Genomic DNA, 21,386 nt, shown 5'->3' on the forward strand with positions numbered 1-21,386 from the left:
ACTAAAGAACAACATTACAAATTAAAACGAACAGTTATTATTCCGTATATGAAGGGGTTGCCCGCCTCCTCAGTAGCTTGATCTTCACGCTAAAGTTTAAAAAAAACTTCCTATTTTAATTAAACGGCCTTTGTGTTTCAGTTCTTGAAAGTCGTTCTTAAAAAATTTGTAGAAACAGTCAGTCTTTAGCTTAAAGAGCATTAGGATCAATCTTTAGCGTGAAGCACTACAGTAGGGTTCTCTCATACACTGAATCAGATTTTGTCATTTTCATTAAGATTCTGTGACTTTTTGGGGGTGTTTTTCGCTTTTTCAAACATCAAGAAATTTTCTCAGGCTCATAGCCTTTTATAGGTAAGACTAAGCTTAATTAATCTTATAGATTAGTAATCAGCATAATAAGCCGATTCTTTATATATTTATGAATATCAAAATTCCGTTTTTAAGAGTTTTGGTTACCGCTGAGCCGTGTCGCTCCTTACTTACAGTTCGTTTCCACGAACTGTTTGATACTACCTAGGTAAGTCAGGGTGTCCACTTGATTGATCTAAACATCATCTTTTCATATTCACTTATTCCTAGCCTTAGCGACTTAGTCTTATGAAAATTAATTTGGAAATCTATTCTTACATCCTGAACTCGCATTACTTCTAAAGGTTCATTCATAATTTAACACCTTCATCTAGGATGCTTAAATCATTAGTATAATCTAAGTCCAGGAGAGTTTTACTTCCCCATTTGATTCCGTGTTCTTCCATCCATTGCCTTTGCTGTGTTCCTTAAGATGAAGTCCATCAAAATGATCCATATAAATGGGGATAGAATGCAGCCATGCTTAATTCCTGATTTAATACGAAACGAGCTCCTAACCTCATTTTCCACCTTAAACTTAGCAATGTCATTCTCGTGCATAGTAATAATCACTTTAGATTGTTTGTCTGCTATACAATACAATGATAAGACCTTTGCTAAAGCTCTTCTATCAGCTGAATTAAATGACCCAGGCACTTCTCAATTAATAATCTAAGAGTGAGAATTTGGTCAACATATCCTCTTCCCTTACTAAATCATATTGTTCTTTCCTTAAAACTTTATCTACATCATCTCTAAGTCTAATGACATTGTACTGAGAAATTTGATACTTGCAGAAACCAGACTAATGCCTCTATAATTGCCACACTCATTCTTATTTTATTTCTTATACAGGGTTTAATTAGAGTTTTCGTAAAACGGCTAGGTACTTCCCCTTTTTCAAAACATCATATTCATAATCTTCCGTAACTTATTTATAATCTCATAACCACCATATTTAAGAAACTCGATTTACCACACTCAGCACCTAGGGTCTTATTATTTTTAATCCTTTTAGTACTGTCACTAATTCTTCCTCACAAAATATATCTTCCATCACATCCAAAGGGCCTTAAACTTTTTCATTCTCCTCATCTTTCCTGCAGCTCTATCACGGTTTAGCATATTCTCAAAATGTTCTTCCCATCTCCCTTTAACTCTTACCTTATCACTAATGGTGGCCCCATTCCTATCTTTAACTGGAGCAAGTCCAGATTGACTACTCCCTCTCAATTTATTAAACATGACAATACAATATTTTACTATAATGCCATCTGGCTGCATCTTCCACATCTTCTTTGGCAATTTTCTCCATGGTCTCCACTTCACACCTCTTTAGTTCATGTTTTTATTTTGTCTCCACTTTCTTTACAGTTTTCTTATTTTCGCATGATCTATTACTCAGATAATTCTTGTATAAACCCATTCTGCTCTCTATTAAACATAAAGTATTTTTACTAGTATACATAGCTGCCGTCCTATCTTTCTTCCCTAAGACGCTATCAGCGGCTTCATAAACTACTTTCCTAAATTTATTCGATCCATCTTCTACGTTGTCAAATTTAAAACTCTCCTGTTTAGTATTCAACTGTTCCTGGAAAGTTTCTGTCAAATTTTGATCTTGGAGTGTATCAACATTATAGTTTCCCGGAAGGTTACCCTCCCTAAATTTCAGCTTTAAATTAACTCTAGACACTACTAGGTTGTGATCTTTACTTTTGACATTAATAGCAGCACATCTATATACCCTAGTATCTTGTTTTGATGCTGCTAGTCTTCAGTTTACAATAAAATAATCAATAAGGTTAGCTGTCTTACAATCATGTGAATACCGTGTTGACTTATGGGCCAGTTTATGACCAAAAACTGTATTGGTGATAACTAGATTGTTATACCTACAAAATTGCTCCACTCTGTAGCCATTACTGTTTTCTTTTCCTAGACCAAATTAATCTTGGCTAGGATACCATCTATCCATATTTCTACTTATTGGGGCATTAAAATCTAATAAAAACACCATATTTCTACCTGGGACCCTGTCTATGTGTTCTTGTAGGCCCTAACTGTAAGTAAAATTCAGGTGGGTCGCTATCATCTTTGAAAATCGGTTCTACAGTGGCGCATACTACTATGGCTGATGCCCTGCATTTTTTAGTCATAAAATGAGTTACTAAACATTCTATTATTAATACCTTCCCAACCTAAACAAGAATTAGCAGCTTCCTTATTCATCATGAGCCCTACTCCCTGTCTATATACTCCACCCTTCCTACCTGAGTAAATAAATTCTATATCACCGTGTTTCATGTTTCCTACCTCCTAAAATATGAATTTCTGAAACTCCTGATAAGTCCAGCTCAAAGCATCTAAAGTCGTCAGTCAAAATGTCAATATGATAGTTATTTTTTAACGTGGTAACATTCCAAGTTGCAATTTTCATATTCTTTAAATCATTGAAATTGTTTTGGCAACTGGAAAAGTGATGGTCTCAGAACCAGTAGGGCACTGTATATTTAATTTTATAAAGAGTGGTGTGATCTTTAGGCCCAATTTCACGAGGAAAATCACCCCTCCCCTTTTTTGCTCTTAAGAAAATGCTTATAACCAGGAAATCTGTTATTTTTTTTTAGATACGCCTTTTATGCATAACGTGGTAGTATTTAGCGTTTAGCATATAACCGGATTTGTGGATCACATGTATATGTGATCGGATTTTTAATCACATATACAGCGATCGAAATATCTAGACTTTTGCACCTGTTCTCACTGTCTATATAAATGCACTTATCCCTATTTGAACCTTTTGTTAATCGTCATGGAAAGACAGTGTGGTCTGGAAAAAGGATACCTAGTTTAAGGTATTACGTCCAAAAAGTTCTTCACTTTGTTTACTCACTGATTTTTTATGTTCCTAGAGATCGACAAGAATATATTGAAAGACTGAGACAAGACCTCTGCACCTACTATGGCTATAATGAATACTTGATGGAGCAGATAATGAATATTTTCCCACATGGAGAAGTGATTGAATTCCTTGAAGCGAACGAAGTTCCAAGGCCCATGACCATAAGAGTCAATACACTCAAAACGAGGCGAAGAGACCTAGCACAGGTAAGTAATACATGATAATGCAAGTAGCTTTTGTGGATAAGATGCTTCTAATGTTGTATTGCATTGGTGAACATGCTATTCGTGACATGAATTGTATCTTTTCTGACATTCTGTTTTGAGCTGCACTATGTATTGGTTTAAGGTGCCCTGTTTTACCGCTTGCATTGGACATTTGAACCAGGGGGGGGGGGCGACCGTTTTGAAAGCCCCCCAAAGACCACACATTCCTCGTGACTAAGAAATGGATTTGATGAATATAAAAAAGGTATCCGGATCATGAAATTCTGCAAGAAAAAGAAAGAAAATCCTTGTTTATATCCTTGCACAAAAATCATGGAAAGCAGAAACACAGTCAATACAACTCTTGGTCGAAAAGGGTTATCATATTTTTTTAAGGGTGTTTGTAAGATTAACCCTAGCACCATATGTGGTGGTACAGCAATAGTTGGATTGATATTTTGAGCCGTTTTTGTCGTGTACCCTTGTTATGGAACATTCTTACAGGTTTTTCTTACTTAGACATGCATGGAAGTTGGTTGTTTCCACATATAAACAAGATTTGGAGGACTTAGTGTAAAAGAATGCCCTATCTCATTTCTATTTAGAGGAACGATTTTATCTAAACAACACTATTCTGAGACTGGATTGCACACATCAGCAAACAAAATCTTATTTATCATGCTTAGCTGCTAAGGTAAGCAGATTTACTCCATGAAATTGTTTTTATCAATGTGGATATTCAGAAGAATAAATTATAAATTCATTCTGTGTGTGCCAGTTGCTATACAGCATTTGAAACATCCAATTGTTGTAGTACTTAATTCTGTATCTGTAGATCAACTGTTTCGAATATGACTATAAATTGAACAGATTTATGCTGAACCCAACATAATGTTCACATTGAGTATATGCAGTTTAAATACTACTACTACTAACTACTACTAACAACTCACCACAGCACCAAGCCACCTGAGGCCAACACAGCTACGCACGCTCCTCCACCCCAATCTATTCAAAGCCTCCCTTTTTACACCCGCCCACGAAGTTCCCATTTACTTTAAATCTTACTTAATGACGTCCTCCCATCCCAGACGTGGGCGACCTGCTTTCCGTTTAGCCCCAGTTGTTTGCCCGAAAAGAACGATATTCGGCAATCTGTCATCCTTCATCCGCACAACGTGCCCTAGCCACCTCAACCTTTCTTTCATCATAGCCCTAGAGAGCTGTATTGAACCACATTTTTTGTATTGCCTATTGTTTGAAATACGGTCATTCAACCGGGTACCAAGAACAATCCTTAAGCACTTTCTCTGGAAAACATCTAGCAAATCTTCATCCGCTTTTCAGAGCGTCCATGCTTTAGAGCCATATTTGACCACTGTTATCACTGTAGCTTCTAATATTCTAATCTTGGTTTGCAGATTTATCTTCCTGTTCTTCCAAACTTTTTTAACTGTGAAAAAACACCCTGAGCCTTGTCTATTCTACTTTTAACATCTTCACTGCTCCCATCATCTTTACTAATAATACTACCAAGGTAAGTGAAGCTGCCCACCTGATCAATCTCTTCATTACCCAACGTCACCTTTTCATCTTCACTTATTCCCAGCCTTAGTGACTTAGTCTTCTTAACATTAATTTTCAAACCAATTCTAGCACCCTGAACTCGCAATACCTCTAAAACTTCATTAATTTTGCTCACACTTTCATCTAGGATGCTTAAATCATCAGCATAATCCAATTCCAGGAGGCTTTTTCCTCCCCATTTGATTCCGTGGTCTCCCATTGCCTTTCCTGTGCTCCTTAAAACAAAGTCCATCAAAATAATCCATATAAAGAGGGATAGAACACAACCCTGCTTAACTCCTGATTTAATACAAAACCAGCTGCTAACCTCATTTCCTACCTTAACCGCAGCAGTGTTATTCTAGTACAGAGCACTAATCACTTCAATGTATTTGTCTGGTATACCATACAAGGATAAAACCTTTACTAAAGCTCCTCTATCAACAGAATCGAACGCTTGCTCATAATCTATAAAACTGAGGAGCAAAGGTGTTTGGAAACTCAGGCGCTTCTTAATTATTAGCCTAACAGGAAAAATTTTGTAAATATAACCTTTACCCATCTTTAAACTGCACTATTCTTCTCAATTTATAAAATACCATGTAAATTAGTAACTTACCACCTACGGAGACCAGACTAATACCTTGATAATTACCAAACTCATTTTTATCATCTTTTTTATAAAGTGGCTTAATTACTTATTTGAAACAAAATTTTAAAGTCAGACCTTTCATTTTAAAGTTTTCTCTTTCTATTTTGTGAATACACTAGGAAATCACGACTTTTGAAAATCGAGAATTCCAGTCCCAGAAATCCCAATCCGGTTTCTAGCTGTCCCTCTCATGCCGTCTTTGGTCTGTTCCTTTTTATTTGTGTGGAAAAATACAATCTCATATTTATAGGGTAGCCATGCTTCTTGGCAGTTTTTAAATTTGTTTGCAGATTTTGTCTAAAAATACCATTTTTTACTTATGAAAATAATTTTTGCTCAAAGAAAAGCTGTCAAAACACAAGTTGTGCTCCACCGTGCAAAAAGTGGGATAGCTTGGGTACTTGCAATTTTCATGGCCTAGTAAAATTTGTTGGCAAATTTTGTCTGAAAATACGAGTGCTTCCACTATACCCGAATTTTTGGGGATTTCCCTAAAAATCTGTCTTCTCGAAAATAATTGGTTCCCGAAAAATCTTCTATCGTTCAGGGTTGCCACCCCTAGTTATTTATCACTAGTGACGATCCACCCCTAGTAACTATCACTTTCACTTAACTTGACATAATTTTTTCACTACTTTCCAAAGTTTTGATCTCAATTATCTACTGCATATCAAAAATCAGACATATATCATTGAATTACTGACCTTTCTTCCTATGTTAGTAAAAGTATAATTTTTATAACACTATGCCATCATAGGCAGCGCAATAGCGCTGCCTTATTAAAAAGTGATATGGGCACAATGTATTATTTATTTTTTATATATACACATTTTTTTTTTTTTTTTTTTTTTTTTTTTTTTTTTCTTTTTTTTTTAGACCAGGGTACTTCGTATCAAAAGAGTTGTCGTAGAAACTTCAAAATGGGCTCATTCGATTGGGAATTGAAAGGGATAGTGCCCTTTTTGATAGTCGAAAGTGATTAGAGGGCAACTAACCCCCCTCCCACGCACACCATCTCCTCAAACACATCCAATCAAAATTTTGAGATAATCATTTTATTCAACATACTTGAAAGGTCCCGAAATTATGTATTTCAGGATGACTGCCCCCCTACAGTCCTCAGGGCAAGAGTTGAAAGTTATGCCCTGGGGGCATATAAGGTTTATATAGAAAGGGTGATCGTATAAATTTCGGAGGGGGCTGATTTGATAGATAATCATAAGTTTTAGTACTAAATTTGAGATTCAGAGTGATGGAAGGGTGGACCCCCCCCCCAAAAAAAAAAAAACCTTATATTTTCGTCCGGAGATGGCGACTTGTTTTCGTAAAACTTTGAAAAGGCTCATTCGATTGGAAATTGAAAGGGCCAGTGCTCTTTTTAATTGTCGAAAGTGATTGGACGGCAACTAACCGCCCTCCCACGCTCACCATTTTCCCAAACACATCCAATCAAAGTTTTGAGATAGCCATTTTGTTCAACGTAAATGAAAAGTCTGGAAATTGTGTCTTTGAGGATGACAACCCCCTCAGTGCCCACAGGGTGAGAGTTGTGAGCTGTGCCCTGGGGATATCCAAGGCTTTTATAGAAAGGGTTATTGTTTGAACTTCAGGGGGTGCACATTGGATCGGTAGTAATAAGCTCTAGTGCCCTTTTTAAGATTCAGAGTAATCAGAGGGTGGATACCCCCCCCCCTTCACCTCATATTTCCCAAAATACATCTGATAAAAATTTTAAGTTGGCTATTTGTTATCGTAGAAACTTCGAAAAGAGCTCATTCTAATGGAAATTGAAAGTGCTAGTGCCCTTTTTAATAGTCGAAATTGATTGGAAAGCAATGTTGTAGAAACTTCAAAAAGGGCTCATTCAATTGGAAATTGAAAGGGCTTGTGCCCTTTTAATAGTCGAAATTGATTGGAGGGCGACAAACCCCCCTCACACCCTCACCATATCCCCAAACCCATCCAATCAAAATTTTGAGATAGCCATTTTGTTCAACGTTATTGAAAGGTACAGAAATTCTTTCTATGAGGATGACACCCCCCCCCCCAGAGTCCTCAGGGCAAGGGTTGTAAGTTATGTCCTGGGGGCATATAAGGTTTACATAGAAAGAGTGATCGAATAAACTTCGGAGGGGCTCATTGGATTGGTAATCAGAAGTTCTAGTTCAAGCCCTTCAATTCGCCAAACACAATAAATTAAAATTTTGTGATAGCCATTTTTTCAGCGTAGTTGAAAGGTCTGGAAATTATGTCTTTGACAACCACCATACCTTCTCAAGACCAGAACATAATTTTCACTCTACTGAAAAAAAAAAAAATGGCTGTGGTTTTTCAGTTTAGTATTCATATACTGATATACATTCATTAAAGTTTTAATAATTTTTTTATTTATTAAAGTTCAAAAAGTTACAACGTTCTAAACGTATTTTGTCGTTTAATGCCTTGGGATGAAAGGATTAGAATGGCTTTTGAGTCTTCAAAGGGAAAGTGAACGCGAAACAGATATTTTTGTTTTAAAAAACACAAGACAAGTTTGTTCTAAAATAAGATTAATAACTGATAATTATATATTGTAGCTATTAAGCTGTTATATTAAGAAATTTACATTTTTGATGTGCTATATTACTGATATTTTGAAATAACCATTTGTTTTTTAGCAGTCCAAAGATCATATAGCCAGGCCTTTCGGACTGACACAACCCCCCAGAGTGTGGGGGCCAGGGTTGTAAGTTATTTCCCGGGGGCACATAAGCTTCTTATGGAAGATGTGGTTGTTTGAACCTTAGAATAAGCTCATTGATTGAAAATGTGTAGTTTTAGTTCCTTTTTAAGAGTCAAAATTGATGTAGGTAGGGCAAATAGCCCCTCCCTCCCTGACAACCTTTTTTCCCGACCCGCATCCAATAAAAATTGTGAGATAGCCATTTTGTTCACAATAGTCCAAAGAGAATATAACAATGACTTCAAGGTGGACACAATCGTCCAGAGCCCGAGGTGCAAGGGTTGTAAGTTACGCCCCGGGCATATAAGGTTCTTATAGAACGGATGGTCGTATAAAGTTCGGATCGGATGGGGCTCATTCAATTGGAGATCGGAAGATCTAGTGCCCTTTTTAAGAGTCAAAAGTGAAAGGAGGACAACCAGCCTCCTCCCACCCTATCATTCCCCGAAACACATCCAATCAAAATTTTAAGAGAACTATTTTGTTCAGCATTATTGAAAGGTCCAGTAATCATGTCTTTGGGAATGTCAACCTCCCCACAGTCCTGAGGTCAATGCCTGTAAGTTCAGCTATTCTTTCATTGCTTACATATAGTACATGTCACTGAGAAAGTTATTCATGTTTGAACTTCATTTTCCAAAAAGACCAAGGGAAAACAGGTGAGCTTTTCAGAGAATGTTGAGGAGAGTGCTCAAGTAAATCAAAACATTCTATGTGTTTACGGATTGTCAAAAAGGCGCAACTCATGAATGATGGGGTATATCAATTCAGAACTTTCAGGAAATGATAAGGGACTTGATCAAAAAGGGAATATTTGTATGCTACCACTGCTACTACAATTACCACTAGTCCCCGGCATCACACCTATAACGGAAGGCTTAGCGCGATCATTGTTGACCGGACACAATTATTTTGATCAGTCTCTATCAAATTTCATCTTTAATTTACAACAGATTTGGGCCTGTTCATGAGGTAGAAACTTCGCAAGTCACTGGCTGGACGCTGGTCTTCTTCGTTATTCATCAAGAGAAGCAGAAATCTCGTAGAAACGAAATGGCTGTGGCGTTTCAGAATCTTTGCAGAATAGTTGAAATATATAACATCTATGTATTCCTAACAGAATCAATTATCAAAATTAGGAGTATATTTATTCATCAGAAATTACTGTATATAAAACTACTGTATACAAAAAGTAAAAAAAAAACTTTCAGGCAAACTTCAGAAGTATGTTTGAACTGCTGGATCTGGCTATAGTTATCGTGAATGAAAATCAACTTATGCACTCTGTGTGGACTGAGGCCGTTTCGCTTCTACGTCACTATCATAGTCGCTATCAGGCCTACCACCAAAAACTCTTTCTGCGGTCACACTTTGAGGATGACCCCCCCCCCCCGCACAGCTCTCAGGGCAATGGTTTTAAGTTATGCCCTGGGAGCATATAAGGTACATATAGAAAGGGTGATCGAAAAAACTTCGGAGGGGCTCATTGGATTGGCAATCAGAAGTTCTAGTGCCCTTTTTTGAGTAATCGAAGGGTGGGTACCTTTCCCCACACCTTGGGTTTTCCCGAAATGCATCTCATAGAAATTTTGAGATGGCCATTTGTTGTCCTAGAAACTTCGAAAACAGCTAATTTGCTTGGAAAATTCAAAGGGCCAGTGCCCTTTTTAATAGTCGAAAGTGATTTGAGGGCAAAACCCCCCTCCCACGCCCACCATTTCCCCAAACACATTAAATCAAAATTTTTGAATAACCATTTTGTTCAACGTAATTGAAAGGTCTAGAAATTGTATCTTTGAGGATGAACACCCCCCCCCACTACCCTCAGGGCAAGGGTTTTAAGTTACTTACGCCCTGGGAGCATATAACGTACATATAGAAATGGTGATCGTGTAAACTTTGGAGGGGGCTCATTGGAGTGGTAATCAGAAGTTCTAGTGCCCTTTTTATGATTCATACTGATCGGAGGGTGGATATCCCCCTCCCCTCCCCCCTCCCAACAGCTCGGGTTTTCCCGAAATGCATCTGGTAGAAATTTTGAGATGGCTATTTGTTGTCGTAGAAACTTCAAAAACAGCTTATTCGATTGGGACTGAAAGGGTGGGTGACCTTTTTAATAGTCGAAGGTGATAAGAGGGCAACTAACCCCCTCCCACGCCCACCATTTTCCCAAACACGTCCAATCAAAATTTTCAGATAGCCATTTTGTTCAACGTAATTTAAAGGTACAGAAATTCTGTCTTTGAGGATGACAGCCCTCCCACAGCCCTCAGGGCAAGGGCCGTAAGTTATGCCCTGGGGGCATATAAGTTTTTTTTTTAGTAAGGGTGATCTTATAAACTTTGGAGGGGGCCCATTGGATTGGTAATCAGAAGTTCTAGTGCCCTTTGTAAGATTCAGAGTAACTAGAGGGTGGGTAACTCCATTTTTCAACATTAATTAGCCGTTTGTCTCCTTGTAAACTCAGCTTGGTTACTGCATCATGACAGCTTACTTTATCGAGCCTTTCTTTGCGTTTTATCAGATCATTTAGTGTTTGCGGCACTTTAGAGACAACAGCAGTGGTGTGAGAGTCAGTTGACGGCGTCGCACGGGCAGGCAGTGGTGGAAAGTGATTATCATATGAATCGAACTTACTTGAAACAGTCTTTAGGAAGTGTTCCATTCTATTGAATTTCGCATTCAAACTCGAATAAACCAAAACACGGATGACAGGTGCATCATTTGGAGAACGAATTACAAACGTTGGTAGGTCTATGTCTTCATCGTCACATTTCACGAATATGCTTAACTTATCCTTCAGATGGCTTTCCAAAGCCTTCGGCCCCTGTCTTCTCGGAAGCTCAGTCCCAGGTACGGCCGCATTGTAGAGGAGTTTTTTAGCTTCGATTACACTCTGCAAGTCCAGAAAAAACTCCTTTCCAAACTTCAGTATTTCGTTTTCATTTACTTCATTATCACGGTTGAATTGCAAAAAATTTAAAAACCGGCTAAAAAACAAGTCCATTATTCATTATTCACTGTACATGTCATAAGAACCAGATACCAATAAGAGCCAGATACCAATAAGCGAAGGAAGCGTAGTTTCTTGCTACCAGATCCCCGCAGTTTAAGGGAGTAACACTCCCGGCAGGTACAACGGCCCTTGCGGCAAGAAACTCCCCTCTTCTGCCCGCTTATTAGCAAAATTGAATTATAATCAGATTATCAAATTAAATTAAAAAGATAGTAGAATAATACAAGGCCTTATATGAGTGAGTAAATATTTCCAATAGTAAAATAGTCCGTAATTATCAATTTATTATTTCACTTATTTCGAAACTGACGGTCACTGCAATCCACTGTAATTTATTCCAAATTTAATCCGGCTTAAATATCAATAGATGTTCACAGGTCAAATGCTAAATGATATGATATAAAATGATGTATGCCATGTCAAGGACTTGGATAATACAGCCTTGTCTAAGAAAATCAAATTTAAAGCAGTCCAGTCCACTTCAGATGCCCATGGAAGCATAAAGCTGAGCTGGTTTGGAGGGAGAAATATTCAACCCACCTGTGTCCAAGATGCCCTGTGCACAAGTGCATTCCCTTGGTATATCTTGTGCAAGTGAGATGATTGAGAGCTGCAAAGATATCATGCAAGTATGTTAAAATGAAAATGAACTCGGAATGTTGCAGAAATTTACATGGAAGTGTTCTTGCATACACAGGACTAATTAACAAGCATGGCAAAAACACGATTCAGCACCTTTAATCAACCAACGTTAGAATGGTACAGAATTACCTCGAAAACAAATCCCATTTCTTTATAGATTTCATACATTTCACTACGATTTTTAATACTTTTACCAGTTTTAGAGGCAAGGTTTTGGTTGCCAAGGCATGCCTTTGCAGAATGCTTAAAAATGATTTATGATGCATCGCCTTTCATTAGCGCAGCAAAACCAAAATTTCTTCCTAGCATAGCTGGAGCTCCGTCCTTACAAACTGCATGAACCATTTTCCACGAAATAGTGCCGTCTTTGCAGAAGTCATCCACAAGTTTCTTTACATCGGCTGCATTACAAAGGAAAAAAAAATTCCTTTGTCACGTCATATTTCACATAGCATACGAATACTACTACGAGGTGCCCTATTTTGGAATGGCCTGTTGTCTCGTCGAGTTGGAGGGTCAATTTGCCAGGCTTGAAATCAGATATGTAACTACTTGAGCCAAGATGTCTGCTCATTATCTGTATTCTGTTGCTGATGACCTCATTTGTGAAAGTAATTTGGGATCATTTAATTTTGGCCGGTTTTCTAAGCATGATATTGCTATGATCGCCGATTCTCCTTTGTAATTTTCGGAGGAAGTAAGGTTGACGAGACTCACAAATTTTGAAAAAATACTTAAAACCACTTAGTTTTGCCTTAAAAATGCGCTCATATGAGTAAATTTCGCTACAAGCGGGAATGTTAGTTGTCGAATCGCAACGTACAAAAAGATTTATTATGTCATCTTTAAGTATTATATCTTCAAAAAAAGGAACACATTTAAAGTGTAGAGTATATGTAACGAATTGTGCATGTGATCTTGGACAACCTAGCACACAAGAGAAAAAAAGTCATTATCTTTCCATCTGAGCAGTTAGGGAAATAAAACAATTTACTTTTTTTCAAAAACAGTTACTTATTTGTATTTTATTTTTTCCAGGTCCTTATAAACCGTGGAGTGAATTTGGATCCTTTGGGGGCATGGACCAAGGTTGGACTCGTCATCTTTTCTTCTCAGGTGCCTGTTGGTGCAACTCCTGAATACTTAGCGGGACATTATATTTTGCAAGTAAGTTCTGATCAAATTACAAATTTCTACTGCTTCAGGCGTATGGATAAATGACAGGAAGAGATCGTAATTAGTGAATTGCCGAGTCAGGGCTATTAACTGATGTCAAATTCAAGTGTTCTCTATTTTGTTTGTAATTACTTAGTTGTCTTTCTTACTTTCTTTAGTCTAGTATTTTATTTTCAAATGTTGAAGCATTTTTTGGTCTTGTCTGGTTTTTATTTGCTGTTAGTCACCAAGGGTACTACTTGAAGGATAGTAGAGGGTGGGCAGAGTAATATATCATTCTCCTAGTTTTCAACAATTTTAGGTAAAGTTGTTGCTAGAGTCTGTCTCAAGGAGAAACTTGAAGATTCCAGACCATGTTAGCACCCAGGGTTGTCACTTGTGAAAATGTTCAGGCAGGATGGCCAGTAGATTTTACAAACTGACTGGCCATTTTAACCTACTCCTTCATTTCATCAGGACTTAATATGTTGCCTGTTTCTTTCCTATCGTTTCACCTGAGGAAAAAATCCTCTTCTATTGTCTGTCAGCACAAAAACATCTGTGCAATCAATTATTAATGGGTGACCTAGAAAGGCCGCTTTGATTACTTTGAACAATATTGGATAGTAGACGCCTGAAATCTGCCAGAAAAGCTGCCCTATTTCGGAGCGGTCTGTAGACTCGTCGAGTCAAAGGGTGAATTTTGCCAGGCTTGAAATCAGATCTGCAACTACTTGAGCCAATATGTCTTTGCTCATTATCTGGATTCTGTTGCTGATGGTGTCATTTGAAAGAGGAATTTGAGATCAGTTAATTTCAGCCCCTTTTCCAAGCATGATAATGACGTGATCGCCAATTTTCATCGGTAATTTTCGGAAGGGGTTCGGGAAGGGGATCAATAGATTTTATAGATTGACTGGCCATTTCAACCTACTCTTTTATTTCATCGGGACTGAATATATTGCCCGTTTCTTCCCTAGAAAATTGGTTTATTTTAACTTTCGATACCGTTTGATTATAGAGAATAACGATCATATCAATCCAACGATTTTCTTGAGTTATTTGAACCAAACTTGTTTCAAAAATCATTCTTATATAGGCCATATTTTTTTTTGTCAGCGAATTTGCCCGGTAGAATGTAGGAATAGGTGGTGAAATATAAACCTTAAACTCTGTTAACTAATTGTAAAGCATAGTTATATAAAGGGTCATGACCCTAATAATATTGGGGTTTATCTGATTTACCCAACAATGTCTTATATTTTCTGTATAGTTCACCTATTTTTTGAAGGAGTATTCCCTTCCTAAAGAGTCTCACCTTCAATCACACTGATAATATTTATTGTATTGGAGCTTTTGTCAAAGTTTGATTGTTTATGATCTCCTTAAGAAAATACCACTTGAAAAGAAGTTTAAATTATTGTCGATTCAAAAAAATATTTTGTCTTTTAGGGTGCTTCTAGTTTTCTTCCAGTAATGGCATTAGCTCCCCAAGAAAAGGAAAGGGTCCTTGATATGAGCTCAGCTCCTGGAGGGAAAACTTCTCATATTGGTAAGTCTTGAAAATGAAGCTTTAATTTTTTGTAAACTACAAAATGAGACAACAATTATGTGTATGTTATATCTTTACAATAATAACCTTGTTTCTAAATCTTATTCTTGCCAAAAAAAACATAACAAAACGCTATTATTCCGTTAAAAAAGAAGCAAGCTAGACAAGTATCTGTTAGTATGTTTGATCCGTCCAGATAATATGGGAATGAATAATAATGTTGCAGATGAGATGTGTAATCACTTCGCTAATATTGGGAAGCGTGTGTCATCATCGGTGCCAGTATTTGATCAAGATGGAGATTTTCGTCAGTTCCTACCTGAAGATTGTGATGTGTCTGCGTACCTTAAATCTGTAACTATTGATGAATTATTTGATGTTATAAATAATATGAAAAATGGTGCATCAGGAGATGATTTTATTTCGTTGAAGGTTTTGAAGTCGATATTACCTGTTATATCTAGTCATTTTTTAGGACTGATAAATAATTGTTTAAAAGCTAGAATATTTCCCGATTGTCTAAAGGGCGCAAATGTTATCCCGATATCTAAAGGAGGGGATAATAAATGTTTTAGTGATTATATACGGATTTCTTTACTGCCATTTATTTCTAGAGTGCTTGAATAGTTTATTCATAGTAGCATGGTAAGTTTTTTCGAGAAAAGACAATTTTTTAGTTCTAGTCAGTTCGGGTTTAGGAGTCATCTTTCTACAGAGCATGGAGTTTTGTTTTTAACAACTTTTATTAATGATGCTTTAGACAAGGGTCTGAAGATAGCTTCGATATTTTTGGATATTACTAAAGCATTTGACTCTGTTGATCATGATATACTAGTTCAAAAACTATATAGTAGTGGTATACGTGGTGATTTTTTAAATGTGATAGTTAGTTTTCTTAGTGGAAGGACTCAGTGTGTCGTGATGGATGGAGTTACATCTAAAATTGAATATATTTCGATTGGAGTACCCCAGGGTTCCGTTTTGGGCCCTTTGTTGTTTTTGGTTTATATTAATGACCTTTGTAGAGCTTCAAGTAATGTGTCTTGTTCTTTAGACCTTGATACTTACGGTACTAAAGGAATTCTACCATGTTTTGCTGATGATGCCCATTTCACTGTAGCTGCTAGAACTGAAAATGAGTTGATGACTATATTGAAACAAGATATTTCTTCGATTGAAAAGTGGATGCGAGTAAATAAATTGAAACTGAATCATAATAAGTCGAATTTTTTGATTTATGGTAGAATTACTGGACATTATCCATGGATTAATAGTATAGAAGTAGGTCACCATACTATTGTAAGATCTACTAGTACTAGATACCTTGGTGTTATAATTGATGAAAGCCTTAGTTTTAAAGACCATATTGCATCTGTTAACAGCAAAATGTCTCGTAATATTGGTATTATGGGTAAATAGGTATCTTTTTCCGTGTGAAATTCTGAGAATGTTGTATTTTTCTATGGTTCATCCATATCTCATTTACTGTTGTATGGTTTGGTCGAAAACTTTCGTAACTCACCTCCATCCGCTCTGCGTAACACAGAATATGGTAATTAGAGTTCTTTATGGTAATCAAATTGACCTATTTGCATCGGTGAGGCATCTTTACCGCGAGTATAAAATTCTACCGTTAGCAGGAATATGTGTATTCTATAATGCTCTGTTTATGTTTAAATATTTAGCTTCGGAGTTACCATCATGTTTTTCAGGAATGTTTAGTCTTGCGTCTACTGTTCACGATCATTTGACACGATCTTCTCAGTTGATGCGAAGACCAGCTATGGTCACGTCTAGGTCTAGGTTTTCAATTTGCCATGTTGTTCCGTTAGTTTGGGAGAGTTTGCCAGAGGATTTGAGGAATGTTGGGGGTTTGCATGATTTTTGTAAGTCGCTAAAGAACCATTGTTTTGATGTGTATATTTTGAATGGATTATTCCACGCCACTTAAGTTTTGTTTTTGAGGAGGGTTTAGTTGCAGCTGATTATGATTATAATTATTATATTTTTGTTGGATGTTGTTTGGAGGTTTGTTGGTTTTCGGGTCTGGTAATTTGAGCTCTAATTATGTTGTTTTTTTTTTTTTTTTTTTTTTTTTTTTTTTTTTTTTTTTTTTTTTTTTTTTGTTTTTTTTTTATTTTGTTAGGAGGGTTTTCTCCCGCACAAGCATTGCTTCAGGGAATCGATGATGTATATATTTTTTTTTTTAATAAACCCATTGTTGTTATGTAAAATGAAGCTAATAGAAAAACCGTGTCCTGGATTTCTTGGGCTGCTCAGAACTGGGCTTAACTCAGAACTTGGGCTGCTGGAATTCTACTTAACAAAATGGACAATTATTTAAGTTGCAGTAAAACCATTATAGCAATAATAAGGTAAAGTAAATCTTTATTAATACTAAAAGTTACAACAAAATTGCAATTCTAGCTAATGAAGAGTAACACAGACATCTTCAGACAAAATAGAACAAATCGAAAAAACAAGTAGCAAAAGGCTAAAAGAAACACAAATAAAAAAGAGCAGATAAAATCTGATCCAAAATTAAGCCTAGATCTGTTGTTCGTAAGTCCTTATATCATGGCAAGGTTTAATCTTCAAGCCACAGAAATAGTAATCATGATAGTAATTATTAAAATCCTGCAAATTTATAATGGTTTAATTCGTCTTCTTGTAATTTAACAATAACTCTTTTTTATCTTTTGCTGAACCATTTATTTATCTATCTTTGGTTTTTATGCATACGTGAATAATTATGCTCTACTCAATTTTTCATTGTAATGCAACAGTAACTCTTGTTTTTGCTAAAATTTTCATTTATTTATCTTTAATTATTGTGATTTCCATTTGTGTTGCGATATTTATGATACACTATATTATTTAGTTATTTGTTCCCCTTTTAGCCGCTCTAATGAAGAACACGGGCGTAATTTTTGCCAACGACGCCAGTGCTGAAAGAGCGAAAGCAGTGGTTGGTAACCTTCATCGATTAGGTGTGGCCAATGCTGTTGTCTGCAGCTACGATGGGCGAAAAATCCCAAAAGTGAGTGTTGTCCGAATCTATGTTCACATGTCTGCTGTGTCAAAATACCACTTAAACAACTCGAATTTCAACCAATCAGAGTAATGGTGGGACTAAAAAAGGCTGGCTATCGAATGTGATTGGTCAGAGGCGAGGTTAATGCTTAAGTAGAATATCAACATTTTATTATGGTTGCACTCTATGAGTGAAACTGATATGAATGGACGCTGTCTCACGAAAAGCATAAAGGGTTTTGAGAATTAGTTGGAAGGTATCAACTACTGGTAAAAAATGCCAACCATTGAAATTTGTGTACCAGAATTAGCCCTGTTTTTTGCTCATCAAATTACTGAGATTGCAATGTTGTGGAAAAAAAATCTGCTTTTTCGCTCAGGTCTTGTTTCTCAGGCCTAAATTTAAAAATATCAAATATCAGCTTTGATACTCCTGTCTTATTATTGGATTAATAGATTGGATTATTATTGGATTAATATATTAGGCTAGTCCTTGATTCTGCCAATAAGGGAGGAGTTTGGTAATGTTTTGCAAGCTTGATGAAATTTGAAAAATAGCTGGGAGTTAATGCGCTAACTTGCTGGTGAGCCTAAAGTCTAGTTTCTTTGTCACCAGAGGAACGGGGTTTGACTACTGGCTGATGGAAAAAGGGCTAGTGAATAAACAGATGTATTTATTTTTCTATTATTAAATGTAGAAAAGAAACAGATAAAATTTACCAAGTAGAGTATTAAATACGAATTACCTGTATTGCTTTAAATTCTTTGCATAGAATCCAGATAATAAGTCAATGGGATCCCGTATTTTCTATGTGTATGTAACTAGTGTTCCGTTTCTGGACTTGCAACTGCGCGGACTCGTCCCTAAAATGTATATACATTCCTGATGCAAAGTTATAAGGTTTAGTGAGTACTTGTTAAGTGTTCTTAAAATCTTTTATGTACAGTTTCCACTGTGTCATCACTGCGCTAAATTGAACAACTCTTGTCAAAGAAAAGGTATTACATTCTAAACTCGGTGAAGGCATTTATAAAATAACCATTTCCGCACTATCGACATCAATGTGCTCAATTCTTGAATCGAGTAGATCGTTCTTGGGTAATATTTCGCATATGTTCCCCATATTACTTACCTCTGAATATTAAATTCTTTAGTTGATGTTGTCTTTTAGAGTATATAAGTGTATAGTTTTTATTAGTTTATGCAGGGTATCCTTTGTCTAACGTGTATCTCGATATCTAAAACCAAGGAATAGATCCCCTTTTTTCACCCGTGTTTATTGACTTTTGTGGGTAAATTAATTTTTTATTAAAATATAAAATATCAAGCCGTAAGTAATTTATTAATTAAGAATTGTGATTCAAATATTTTGTTATGAGTAATGCTTAATAATATTTTTCTTATTAGAGTATTTCCTAAAAAAAAATTCTCAGAATGTGGTTTTTGTTGTAGAAGCCAAGAATTCAAGCTTTAGAAATTCGGACAGGGTCATTGTTTTGTGTCTAACATTAATTGTATTTTAATTTTCAAATCATGTAATTTGATTTTTTTTTTTTTTTTTTTTTAATGGTTTTGTGACTATCAGCTTTTGAATTTATTGATTATTGCCTTTTGTGTGCCAGCGTTAGCAATTCTCTCATGACAAATAAAATATTGACTCCTCTATTAGGTGGTCAAAGGATTTGATCGAGTCTTGCTTGACGCACCTTGCTCTGGCACTGGTGTCATATCAAAAGATCAGTCTGCCAAAGCTTCAAAAGAAGAAAAGGATATTTTGAAATGCGCTCATCTTCAAAAGGAACTGATTCTGGCGGCCATTGACTGTTTGGATGCTGACTCAAAAACTGGCGGGTATATGGTTTACTCTACTTGCTCGATATTGGTAAGTTGCTGGACTCAAACCTGACAGGGGCTATTTTTTACGTTTGAACTATCACCTGAAGATGGTATTATTTTTTCTGGTGTCATTTCTTTTTTATTACCAAGAATGTTGTCATTTATGTGATGAGTTTTCTGAGATCATGATATGAAACTAACGTTTTCGTGGGAATACTGGTTTTAATTTTCTACTAATTAATTTTCATGCTCCGAAATACCATTTCATATATTTGTTAGGCAAATGTAATATTATTTTTCGTATTTTTACTGTCAATTTTACTTCAATCCAATTTTCCAATTTTATCTCAATCCAATTTATTACTTATGGGCAGTTCCTTTTTCTCTCACAAATCTGAATTTTCTTTGAATGTTGGTAACGTTTCTAGTTTTTTGTTTGTCTTCTTTTTCACGCGGCAAGATAAGGGATGATTTATCTTCGTCAGGTTTTAAGGTCTTTATTTATAACACGGTTTGGAGGAAAAAAGCTAAGGAAAGGTTTGAAAACTTGCAGTTAATAATTTTATTTATCAGTCCTGGTTGAACTTCGTTGAAGTAAGGATGCTGGGGCTGTTTTAAAAGTTTTTAAGAGCATTTTTAGTTTTAAACTTCGTATTTTAATGGTAGAATAAAAAAAAGTAAAGGCATTACCTTAAACCTATTACTTCCAATTTTGTTAGCTGAGATTCTCAGCTGAAAAAACGGAATAATTTGAATAATTTCAGGTGAGAATAATTTGGAATGTTCCTGTTGCAAATTTTTCTGTATATTATCGACATAACTAGGACAGGAACATGCAATGGGAACATTAGGAAGTTTCCATGTCAGTTATAAATAGTAGGACTGTTTGGAATACATTACTGCTTTCTATGTTGTGTTTATTTAAGCAAATAAGTTCTTAGATAGTCTTAAGAATATGCACCTGAAGCGTCACAAATATGTGCCGCCATCTGAGTTTGGCTACCAAAGAAACTGCCCAGAGCCCGTCTCTGGATTAGTAGTCACCTTAAATGGCTAGCAGAGGCTTGCTTGAATGTCCTAACGGCCTGTTAGGGTTGTTAAAAAATTAGTGCTAAAAAGTCAATTAACTTGAGCTGATTCTTTTCGCATACAGTTTTAAGGGTAGAATAAACCCTGTCGTCAGCAAAACAGAACAAGGCATCTAGTTCAATATCTAACCGGCAGTAGTATGAATATGTGAAAGTAAAAGCTCAGAAATAGTTCTGAATTAAGAAGACCCAATACAATTTAAGGTGAAAAAAACGTATGAAGTATAAAACAAAAAAAGCACAAACGCTGAAAACCCCAAATGTTAATAAATATTCAGTACGATAATGTACATCGTGCAATAGCTACAAATCAAATAAAAGCATGATAAATTCGCTTGTCTCTCTTATACATCACAATGCAATAAAGCAACAGCTGGAATACATTTTGTTGATGGTTTGAAAATGAAATCTGATCAAATGAAATAGCCTTTTTGTTAAGAAAAAATTACATATGCTCTAGGTAAAAACAATTATAATAAGTACAAGCCAAGAAAACTTGAAGCCCAAATATGCGGATTTTTATTATTGTTTGTGACAAAAGACTTATGCTATTTTCCACTGTCTTATTTGAAATATAAGACACCACTTTTCTATATTTTTGTTTCATTTTATACCCGCTATTTTATTTGTAAATGGAAAGGCTGTGTGGTCTAAGAAATTA

General features: G+C 36.0%; 1 protein-coding gene across 1 annotated transcript in view; it reads left to right on the plus strand.

Annotated features, from left to right (window-relative positions):
• Positions 1–21,386, plus strand: part of LOC148952209 (28S rRNA (cytosine(4447)-C(5))-methyltransferase) — a 62,472-nt gene that overhangs the window by 37,262 nt on the left and 3,824 nt on the right. Inside the window, exons 4-8 of the mRNA XM_089089656.1 lie at positions 3,267–3,462; positions 13,099–13,227; positions 14,668–14,767; positions 17,668–17,807; positions 19,471–19,683. Of these exons, the coding sequence (XP_088945782.1) occupies positions 3,267–3,462; positions 13,099–13,227; positions 14,668–14,767; positions 17,668–17,807; positions 19,471–19,683 (778 nt within the window). The remainder of the gene's footprint in view (positions 1–3,266; positions 3,463–13,098; positions 13,228–14,667; positions 14,768–17,667; positions 17,808–19,470; positions 19,684–21,386) is intronic.

This window comes from Artemia sp. Qi Xiang Cuo, chromosome 5 (assembly GCF_049724085.1).
Source record: "Artemia sp. Qi Xiang Cuo chromosome 5, ASM4972408v1, whole genome shotgun sequence".
In the NCBI taxonomy this organism is placed as follows: domain Eukaryota; kingdom Metazoa; phylum Arthropoda; class Branchiopoda; order Anostraca; family Artemiidae; genus Artemia; species Artemia sp. Qi Xiang Cuo.